Source organism: Ostrea edulis, chromosome 8 (genome assembly GCF_947568905.1).
Source record: "Ostrea edulis chromosome 8, xbOstEdul1.1, whole genome shotgun sequence".
NCBI classification, from domain to species: domain Eukaryota; kingdom Metazoa; phylum Mollusca; class Bivalvia; order Ostreida; family Ostreidae; genus Ostrea; species Ostrea edulis.
The window spans coordinates 4,629,509-4,641,264 of NC_079171.1; the positions used below are offsets into that span (position 1 = coordinate 4,629,509).

At 40.7% G+C, this 11,756-nt stretch overlaps 1 protein-coding gene across 1 annotated transcript; it reads right to left on the reverse strand.

The window, feature by feature from the left end:
* Positions 1-4,993: 4,993 nt before the first annotated feature.
* On the reverse strand, positions 4,994-8,979 carry LOC130049835 (uncharacterized). The gene is made up of 2 exons (XM_056147966.1): positions 5,678-8,979; positions 4,994-5,074 (listed from the first exon to the last, which is right to left on the reverse strand). The coding sequence occupies exon 1, from the start codon at positions 8,835-8,837 to the stop codon at positions 5,946-5,948; it is 2,892 nt and encodes a 963-aa protein (XP_056003941.1). The 5' UTR covers positions 8,838-8,979; the 3' UTR covers positions 4,994-5,074; positions 5,678-5,945.
* Between the last annotated feature and the right edge of the window lie 2,777 nt (positions 8,980-11,756).

Sequence of the window (11,756 nt, forward strand, 5' to 3'; positions counted from 1 at the left end):
AACATACACGACGCAGCATTATGCCCGAACTGGGAACAAAACGGACACTGAGAGTTGGGGTCAGACACACCACCATCCTTCAATGCACAGGCACGCTGTAGTGACCCACACCTCTACATCGGAAACAATACTTGGAATTGGCAGATTGTTGCGGTGCAGGATCCGAACGTTATGGGGGCTGTCCACCATATTCCGGGGTTGGTAACTGCTGTACAGCTGTAGACAGGTGAGATAGATCCTTCACGATGAAGTTCATGCTGACATCGGATGCTGACTGTCCGTAGCTGTGGAAGCTGGGGTTAGCCTGTAACCAAATGCTTCCCCGGTCTTGGCAGCTGTAAGAGTGTCGGCGAAACTGGTACAACGTCCAGCGCGGACATAAAACGCCAATTGCTGTGGTAACCCTTCAACAAATTTGTTCAAGTCACGTTCGGGTTTACCTAGCTTTCGACCTTTCTCCAGAATAATACTGTAGAAATCCTCCAACGGCTAAGTAGGGGACAAACACAATGAATTAAACATCGCTGACTCCATAATCAGAGTTGGGTTCAATGGTGATTTGGTGGTGTATGTTCTTTGGAACTCACTCGAGACGATCTTCCACGACGTCCGCATAAACTCCGAGAGTTGTCCAAACCATACAAGGGCAGGGCCTTGTAGATGAAGATGGAAGGCCGCAATTTCCCGTTCTTCATTTGCATCGAGGTCGTGAAATACACAGTACGAGTTAAATTCGGCCATAAATTTGGCGGCATCTTCATGTGTATATCCGCTAAACTTACGGAGTGAAAGTTTGTCCCCACATGTAGGTACATTAATGACTTGCTTATTAGGCCTACTCACTACCGGGGTCGATGTGTTCGCTGGTGTTCTAACTGACCACGGTGGGCTCTCGTCACATAAGTTCTTCACGAAGGTTTGCTCATTTTCCCGCGAATATGGGGTCAACACGGGGTTAACACAGGGATCGGTCTCTCATCAAATTGAAACGTTTCCATCCCATTAAGCAACACATTATCGGGATCGGGGAATTTTGGATTTTCTGCCATGTTGTATCACTCATTTACTGTCCTGAATGTTTATGCATATAGTCTACCTCGCATTGGGTCAAATGCTGTCCGGCGTGTTTCATACCGATTATTAAGCCGTTCTTGGCACACTGATTTTGACTACGGATAATTTCGTTTACCTGATCAAGATATAGGGCTCACGGCGGGTGTGACCGGTCGACAGGGGATACTTACTCCTCCTAGGCACCTGATCCAACCTCTGGTAATATCCAGGGGTCCGTGTTTACCCTATTCGGTATTCCTTATGGGAGTTATGAAATTGATCACTGTACGCTATCTTCACCTCGTTATTAAATGCAACTAAAATCCGAAAACATCCTACTTTCCACAATGTATTTGTGAAACTTTCATTCAGAGTTGTTCACTCGCTTAACATGCGCTGTATTTGACCTTACTCCAGTGGGATCCGGGTTCAAATAAGTCGTCAGAACCCCTTGCTTGGAATAGGCGACTAAAAGGGGCGGTCCTTAGCGGAACACTGGAAAAACAACGACCTTGGTGTAACACGACAAAGACCCCACCCCCACCCCCTACCCCCGTCTTTAAAGACCGTAAGCGCTGAGCCGAGCATAGGACTAAACGTTGCAGCCCTTCACCAGCAGACGTCTCCATATGAGTGAAAGATTCTCGAGCGGGACGTTAAACAATCTCGAATCATTTGCACATATGCCCAGTGGTGTAGCTTCCTATGAGGCACGGGAGCATGTGCTTCCACATTATTGCGGTAAAAAAATGAAATAATTACTTAATTTGACTATTTTAATTACTACAACATATATTACAAAAAAATATGGCGTAAAAGATATTGTATTATTTTGATCAATCTATTTACAATCAAAGGAACATGGGGTAAGGCCGGAGATCGTATCCTGCCGCCTTCATTTAAAAAAAAAAATAAATATCAATTAGATTAACTGCATTTTTTAGACGTTATTTACTGTAGTTATAACAACCAATGTGTCTCTGAACTCTGTCAAAGCTTTATTTAAAACTACCAAAACTTGATTGTATCTTCTTTCATTTTAGATACATTGAATTTTAGTAATTTCAATTAAGATTTCACGGAATTCAAAAACATTTAATTTATTTCTTATAAAAGAGTACAAAACGTCCCAAATAAAAAAAAAATGCAGTAAAACTAATAGACAATCGTTTTGTTTTTTTTAAAATTGAAGGAAGTTACGATGTCCTTACCCCATGTGCCTGTGTTTAAAATTAACGAAAAAATGTGTATTGGAGACTTCGAAAATACCTTTCTTAAGGACATGCGGGACGATGTGGCCAAACACAACTCGTCAATGAATATTTTTTCGTTTTTTCATGAAGCACCATCAGGATGTCCTTTACAATGTGTATAAATTTCATGGCCACTTTCTAGGTACACAAGGGAGATAATAAGGTTTGGATTACACCCCTTTTTGAATATTGTGAATTTTACAAGATCATTCCAATTTTCAATTCAAAAAAAATAATTTGATGGAATTTTTATCTATATCTTTTACAATAATCTTTAGAATATATGCAACATATAAAATATTTAATAATAACATGCTTAAAGATAACTATATAATAAGAAATTAGGAAAATTTAAAGATTTGGGGTGGTTGATTGATTGATTCTTCGTTAAAGTCGAGAATTTTTCACTCATATGGAGATGGCACCAAGACCGGTGAAGGGCTTCAAATTTAGGCCTATGCTCGGCGCTTACGGCCATAGAGCAGTGAGGGTTGTTTAGCGTGCCACATCTACTGTGACACGGGACATCCGAGAACCCGTGACATTTAAACCTGAACATTTACACCTGATGTCGAGCGTTTGGCGATGAAACTGTCACAACCCGTTTTTACGACTTGAGTCTGTCGAACCCCGGCCTACCGCATGCGGGGCGAACGCTCTAACCTCTCGGCCACAATACTCAAAAACAGGATAGTCCAGATACCAAATGAAGCACTGCTCTAAAACCTGTCAATGAATTTTTTTGTAAACACTGCAATAAAAAGCTATTCATATACCTAACTTCCTGTAGAAATATGAAGGGATGAAGCTAATCTTGATTTTGAGGTAGGCGTCCTTGGAAGCTATATACTGATGTTCACTTGGCGAAATATTTGTTATTAATAATTTTCAAGCTTATATTCTTTTCATGTACAACTACTGTTAAAAGTAATGGGGGAGGGGACAGCCTCAATTTATTTGTACTACAAATAAAGAAAAAGCTCATTGTCAAAGACGGGGGTGGGGGGGGGGGGGGGCAGCCTAATTCTTTGTGCCTGTTTTGGAATACATTGTTAGAAACTATATTTGTTTTGAACCTATTGAAATATTTAGAATTTTCATGATTATGGAACAAAAATTGAGTTATTGAAAACAAATTAAATAAAGATGTACTGTGAGCAATGCTCATTAAGAATCCCCCCCCCCCCCCCCCCCCCCCCCGCTTACCCCAATCTCCCAACAAAGGGTGTTGTTAATAGGTATAAATAACCTCTTTCCTGAGTGTAGAAATATGGTATGCCTTTGTAGAAGAAAGTGGAAGATATATTCCGACCACAAATCCATGGCATAAACCTATAGTTTTGACCTTGAGATCATAAGGTCAAGGTCATATAGAGGTCATGAAGGTACTCGACACATCGTTTCATGGTGATACATTGATGTGTCAAATATGATATGCCTATGTCAAAGAACATGGGCCTGACACGAATCCATTTTAAAAACCTTTAATTTTGAGGTCGAGGTCATGAAGGTACTCGACACATCGTCTCATGGTGATACACGCATGTGTTAAATATGGTATGCCTATGTCAAAGAACAAAGAAGTTATGACCCGGACACGAATCCATTGTAAAAAACCTTTAATTTTGACCTTGAGTTCAAGGTCATATAGAGGTCTATGAAGGTATTCGACACATCGTCTCAGGGTGATACACGCATGTGTTAAATATGGTATGCCTATGTCAAAGAACAAAGAAGTTATGACCCGGACACGAATCCATTGTAAAAAACCTTTAATTTTGACCTTGAGTTCAAGGTCATATAGAGGTCTATGAAGGTATTCGACACATCGTCTCATGGTGATACACACATGTGTTAAATATGGTATGCCTATGTCAAAGAACAAAGAAGTTATGACCCGGACACGAATCCATTGTAAAAAACCTTTAATTTTGACCTTGAGTTCAAGGTCATATAGAGGTCTATGAAGGTATTCGACACATCGTCTCATGGTGATCTACCTGTGTGTCAATTATGGTATGCCTAAGTCAAAGAACAAAGAAGTTATGACCCGGACACGAATCTGCACAGACAGACGGACAGACAGAGTGATTCCTATATACCCCCCAGAACTTTGTTCGGGAGGTATAATTAATTTTTTTTAAATATACATGTATGTATTAAACATGGCTTCGAACGAAACGTCTAGTCTAGCTCTATACAATACGTCTTCTTTCAAACCACGGGTTACATCTAATTAACGTCAATATGAGCTACTACTTCCTTTACAAGATCAACAGGATTTCCGCGGCCATGGTAGGTAATATGTCGCTTGACTCGATCGTCTCCATGCTATTTTTCAAGGTATTTTGTGTCGCACATGTTGTGACTATGCACCTTTTTTATTTTTCACACGTCTGCTTCTCGCTAGCTGCAGAACTGTAGTTCTCTGAAAAAATATTGTGACGGACAGAGAGCTACAGATCCACCCCTTATAAAAACCTTCGATTTACGGCGCACAAATAGCTGCGCACGGTTGAGGCCTGATATCGTTGTATTCTTGTGTTGCTGTCGCATAAATTTAATATTAAAAAAATCTTAATATATTTTCCTACTATTCCTATGTCCAAACATACCTTCAAATATTCATTAAAGCCCCATACGACCTGAAAACTCGCAGCTTTTGATGATTTCGTTTGTTGACGTAGCCATTATTCTGTCACAAGAAAGACGAGGTATGTTTCTTTACTTTTAATGGCAGAGAGACAACCTCCAGGGAGGGTAAAATACTCTAAACAAAAATAAGATCCTATTACAACAGGTTCTGCACAAAAGATAAGTGGCATGGTTTATAATAAACATGTAATATGTTATTCAGAACATATCTACACATTTCATGCTAAAGATATCAAATTTCAGTAAATCAAGAATAACATGCACCAAAAGCTTTACAAAGTTATCAAAAATCTTGAATTCTAAATACACACACTAGAAGACTTATAAAATATTGATACTGATATGTGAAAACTTAAATGTAATCATCACAACCTTTGAGAAAAAATTTAAACTGTGAGCAATTTACACAGAGCGATTTACATATCGAACACGTGAAAGGTCAATATATAGTACGTTCAGAAAATAAGCGAGCGTGCCCCATTTACACAGAAAGAAATAATAACAGCAATGAATAACATCATTAAAGATCTATCAGAGATAAGATAACCATGAAATATCAATTAATCAAATTTAGACAATATAAACTACCTGCATGTCATGATATACTGGCTGCTTATCACATCGGGGTCAACAAGTGTACAATAACAAATATGCGTATGCATTCTTAATATGACTTGCATTTAACATAAAAGTTAATAAAGAGATTAAAAACTTACACTTTGGTGCCATGAAGTTGTGGAAAGTTGGAAGTCAAAATGCATGAGTACGGGTACCATGCCGTGAACGTGCTGGGAGCTTTTTGTAACATACAAAACAAAACCAATCCCGGACAAATATAAAAAAAAAAATCCGGAATCCAGCACACTCCCCTCCTGATTTTTATAAAAAAATCACTACATCAAATTCAATATGCTAAACTAGCAAAATCATACATACATAATACATAAAATCAAATATCAGTCATTATCCATGAAAATTGAGTCACTAATCATCTGAAGATACCAACAGGACAAGATCGACTACGGGTCGAACGAACACACAAATCTTGTTTTCCTTATAGAGTTTGATTTCCACTTTCCTGACAAGGAAATCGTCACTTGGAAAAAGTTTCGTCACTATTGCCATAGGCCACATGGATCTATGAAAATCCTTCTCTTTTACAAGAACAATATCACCGACATTCAAGTTCACTTCTGGCTGCTTCCACTTTCTCCTGACTTGAAGAGATGAGATATACTCTTTCGTCCATTTCGACCAAAATTCATCTGCTAGACCCTGAACCAGTTTCCATTGACTACGTAACATATCCTTGGTCCCAAACTGTGGAAACGGGCATGTATCGTTTTGACCTTTCTTGTGAGTCAACAACACTGAGGGAGACAGAATTTCTGGGTTTTCTGGATCTGTTGAAATGGGCAGCAACGGACGAGAATTCACTATCGCTGAAACTTCAGCCATCAAGGTCACTAATGAATCATGAGTTAGTTTATTCCTATCTTGCATGAGCATGTTATCCAGAATCCTCCTACAGGTCCCTATCATACGCTCCCATGAGCCTCCAAAGTGAGAGGAATGAGGAGGATTAAACTTCCAGGAAGTTCCATAGGTTTCTAGAGTTTTTGCGATTCTTCCATCCTCAACAAATTCTGCTTCAATGCCCAAGTCCTGAATTGCACCCACAAAGTTAGTGCCCCTATCTGATCGCAATAGTTTTATGGGTCCACGAATTGCTACAAAACGGCGGTAGGCATTGATGAATGCTGCACTGCTCATCTCATCTACTACTTCCAAGTGAACTGCTCTTGAAACTAAGCAAGTGAATAAAATTGCCCATCTCTTTTGCTGAGCTGATCCACCTCGAGTCTTACGCTGGAGAACTGACCATGGTCCAAATGTATCAAGACCAACAAAGGTGAAAGGTGGTCCAGGAGATAATCTGTCCTCCGGAAGATCTGACATCTTTTGAAATAGAAATTGTCCACGACACTTTCGACAAGTCACACAATGACGAATAATAGAGGACACAAGTCTCTTACCGCCAATCACCCAATAGCCCGATGCACGGAGAGCTCCCTCTGTCATGTGTCTGCCCTGGTGATGAATTTTACCATGAAAATGTCGCACTAAGAGGATAGCAATGTGATGGTCTCGGGGAATGATCACAGGCTGAGTGTTGATGGAAATAGCCTTTCCATGTTTCAATCGTCCTCCAACTCTGAGAATGCCATTTTCATCTTGTACAGGAGCAAGAGGAAGAATTTTGGATTTGTTTGACAAAGAACGTCCAGTTTGCAAAGAATTGATTTCATCACCATAAACTTCCTGTTGTACTAGTTTCACAATAAATTGTTCCGTTTCAGCTCGTGTGGGTTTGCTCTCATCGTGAAGTTTCCTAATGAATCCTTTCAGAAACATGATAGCTCTCACTAAACTGTTCCATGACGAGAAAAATGAAAATCTCTGAACCCATGTTTTGTGGCTGATCACTTTCATTTTGTTCACTGATATTTCTGGGCGGACCTCAGTATCCTCTTGAGGATTTACAAGCTGAAATTCACTAGATGGTAATTGTACATGTATGTCATTGCGCAAAAGGTCTGGACCCGTTAGGTAGGTTGAATTCACCAAGTCTTCTGCATTGATACGTCTCGTTGCAATGTCAGCAGGGTTACTGTCTGTTGGAATGAAGTACCACTGAGTCGGAGAACTAGCTGCTCTGATCCTATTCACCCTATTGGTGACATACACATAGAACCTCCGTACCTCGTTTGACAAATACCCCAACACTATCTTGCTATCTGTGTAATAGTAGAAATCCTGTGAGGGGATGTTCAAATGCTCTTTCACCAACTCTGCAACTGCAATGGATAGAACTGCTGCGCAGAGCTCAAGGCGAGGAATGGTATGACCATGAACAGGTGATACTTTTGATTTGCCCAGCAAAAATGAAACATCACTTCCCTCATCTGATATCAGTTTTAAGTATGCTACCGAAGCTATTGCGTCCTTAGATGCATCACTGAAGATATGAACCTCTCTACGCAAAGCTTCATGAAATGAAATTGCAGAATATTTGCGAGAAATTTGAAAATTCTGGAGATGCACGAGTGATGTGATCCACCGTTCCCATTTCGATTTCAATTGAGGCGGTAACTCTTCATCCCAATTTACAGGTCCTGAGACTGACATCATTTCCCTGAGAAGCAATTTCCCATACAAAGTCATGGGGGCTGCAAATCCTATGGGATCAAACAGACTATTGATCACTGATAACGCACCTCTACGGGTATAGGGTTTGTTTTCTGTCGACGCTCTGAACACAAATCTATCAGTAGAAATGTCCCATGATAATCCTAGACTGCGCTGAATTGGCGGAGTGTCAGATCCAAGATCCAATTCCTTGAGATCTGCTGACAAATCATCTGATGGGAAATTCTGTAACACAGTTGTGCTGTTCGAGACAATCTTATGCAAACGCAACCGTCCTCCAATTTCTAACGCTTTCTGTGTGCGCTTCATGAGATCAATTGCCGAGTCAGGATCTGGACAAGAAATGAGTCCATCGTCCACATAAAAGTTTTTACAGACAAAATCTCGGACATCACTGTCTGCATTCTCAACGGATTTTCTGAGACAAAAGGTTGCAACAGATGGAGACGGAGAGTTTCCGAAAACATGGACTGTCATCCTGTAGTCCATCAACGGTTGTGAAATGTCATTATTTTCGTGCCACACAAATCGTAAATAATTGCGATGAGTTTCGTCCACCTTGAAGTTGTAAAACATGTGCTCCACGTCAGCTGTAAGAGCTATAGCTTCCTTCCGAAATCGCAAGAGTACTCCCAATAAATTATTGGTTAAATCCGGTCCTTTCATTAATACGTCATTCAAAGACGTTCCCCTGAACACTGCTGACGAATCGAAGACGACTCTAACTTTTCCAGGTTTCTTGGGATGATAAATTCCGAAAAACGGTAGGTACCATTGTTCACTAAGTGTTGGCAAAGGTGGTGCTACCTCAGCATGACCATTTTCGAACATTTTTCCCATGAATTCAACAACGTGTTTCTTCTTGACTTCATCTTTCTGGAGTGAACGGTCTAATGATTTAACACGCTGCAAGGCTTGAGTTCTGTTGTTAGGCAACAGCTTTCTATTTTCGCGAAAGGGAAGTGGTGCAGTCCAGCGATCATCACAGTCCTTCGTAACCTTACTTTCCATGAGACTTATAAAAAGCTCGTCTTCCACTGATGGACCAAGCCTCTCATCCTGTGGCGTTTTCTCGAAGATCGAGTTTTCTTTGATGGTTAACGTGTTAACACATGGTTCCAGATAGGTTGCTCTACCATTAGCAAGAATGTGAGTTTTGCTAACTGTGATTGTTTGAACAGATTCACGTCCATGGAGAGCTCCAATACAAGATTCACCAACCACAACCCAACCAAGAGGTAATTTGTGAGCGTAGGGTAAGTTATCACCGCCTAACCTCTGATCCACAACATGGTGTGCTTGTATAACGTCACGACCTATCAAGAGTTCTATGTGTACACTGTCATCAACTGGTGGTATGTACGATACCAAATCACAAAGATGAGGAAAGTTTTTCACTACTTCCGGAGAAGGTATTTCATGTCTATTATCGGGAATGTCTGAACACTCGATAAGAGACGGAATCTTAATCCTGACACTATGATCTGCGGACTCAACAACATAATTGTTGCCTTTTCTGCCAGTCACGGAAACTTTCCCTGAACAGGTTGATAAAGTGAAGTTTATGTGTTCCGAATGATCATCAAAGTTGTCAAACAGTTCCGGTTTTCCAAGGGAGTAATTGCTTTGATCGTCGATCAATGCGTAGACCTTGCGAGCCTGCATGGGTTGGTCCTCATTGTAGACATACACTTGTAGAATTTTTGCGCATGACTTGCTACAAATTTTGTCAGTCCCACAAACCTGTGTACATTTTGTATTAACACCGGTCCGTGACTCCCCTCCATGCCGATTGTCATCTTCTGTAAGATTCTCATCCTTGTTATGAGAGGGTTGCTGTACATTTTGAACACGCAATACATGAAGTCCAGTCGGGTGACTTGTCTGATTACAAACATCACATCGGATAGTCTCTTGGCATTTGTTCTTGGTGTGTCGTTTCAAACTGCAGCAACGGAAACAAAGTTTGTTTTTCTTTAGAATCTCCATTCGCTCTTTCATGGGTTTCTGACGGAAAGTCCTGCACTGATTCAAATTGTGGTTTGTGTTGTGCACGGGGCACATCAATTTGTCCTCAGCTGTAGAGTTTGTAGAAAGTTCCGTTTTCCTTGCGTTCACGCGAATTTGGGGTTGATTATTTGCTGACTGTTTCTGAGAAGATAGTGTGCTAGTGTTGTACTGAAAACTCGGGTCAGTGCGCCATTTTGCCATGTCGTAGATGAAGTTGACAAAATAACTGAACGGAGGAAATAGCATTCCATGTTGATTTTTGTAAGTATTGGCGCGAGATGACCACTTTTCTTGTAGATTGGTCGGCAAGCGAGATACTATTTGGTTTACTCCTGTGGATGAATCATACATTGCAAGCACTGAAGAATAGAGCGGGTTGGCCTTGACACACTGAATTTCACTCAAGAGGTCGTACAAATCATAAAGTCGTTTGCTGTCAGCCGGAGTGTTTGAAAGCTTTGGGAAGTTCGTAAGTTTGTTTCGTAAGCACGCTTCTATCAATTCAGGACTGCCATACCGAATGTCAAGTCTATCCCACAATTTGTGTAATGCATCCACGTGATTTCCTGCACTGGCCGTTTTTATGCATTCAGCCTGCCTGGATGAATCTGGACCCAGCCATTTGATCATGAGATCCAGTTCCTCTGATGGTGTAACTGCAAGTTCTAACATTACAGCTTTAAATGTTTGTTTCCAAGACAAATATTGGATGGGACTATCATTGTATTTAATGAGACGCGAAAGCACTACATCTTTTCTGGCCATCATCCTAGTCATTATCTGACAAAGTTCAACCTGCGAATTGTCTACATGTGGCATCATATTGACTGATGTGTAGCGATTACCGTATTGTGATCCTGAGGTTTGAGTAGTCACCGGATTTGGCTGAGACGGTAAACTCGAATATGGCACAAAGGTAGGCGTTTGAGTAGTCACTATAGAATTTGCCTGAGATAGTATACCCGAACGCGGCATAAAGGTTGGCACTTCAGTATTTAATAAGTGATTCGGCTGAGATAGTACGTCTGAACGCGGCGCAAAGGGTGGCGGCAAATCATACACATGACTTGTTTGTGATGAAGTTGCAAGCAAGGGACTAGAGTGTACCATGGTTTGCGTTGGTTGATATGCTGTACGCCAATTTTCATTCATAGGTGTGGAACATAAATTTGCCAATGTCGATAAAGGAACAAATGTTTCACTAGACTGCATAGATGTTTGCACAGTTGACGTGAATGCACTATCAGTGAATTGCACACGAGGTCGCACAGCTGATGTGAACGTGCTATCAGTGGACTGTACAGGCGGTTGCACAGCGGATGTCAAAGTACTTGTAATTGCTTGCACAGGTGGCTGAACAGAAGTGTTAGTGGAATTCACAAAATGTTGTTGAATAAATTCACTTGTCCTTGCTTGTCGAGCTTCAGTAATAGATTCTGTTTCTATATCATCTAACTGTTCTGCATTTTCCATCACATTCAGTGCTGATTGTAAGGCTTCGGTTTCTTGTTGGATTTCAAGTAGACTGATTTCCGCTTCCAATGCTGCCTTTTGGGTCATAATGGCAGCTTGTTT

Excerpts from the sequence above, each read along its gene's own strand:
- LOC130049835 (XM_056147966.1), bottom strand. The coding sequence starts at position 8,837 with ATGAAAGGACCGGATTTAACCAATAATTTATTGGGAGTACTCTTGCGA.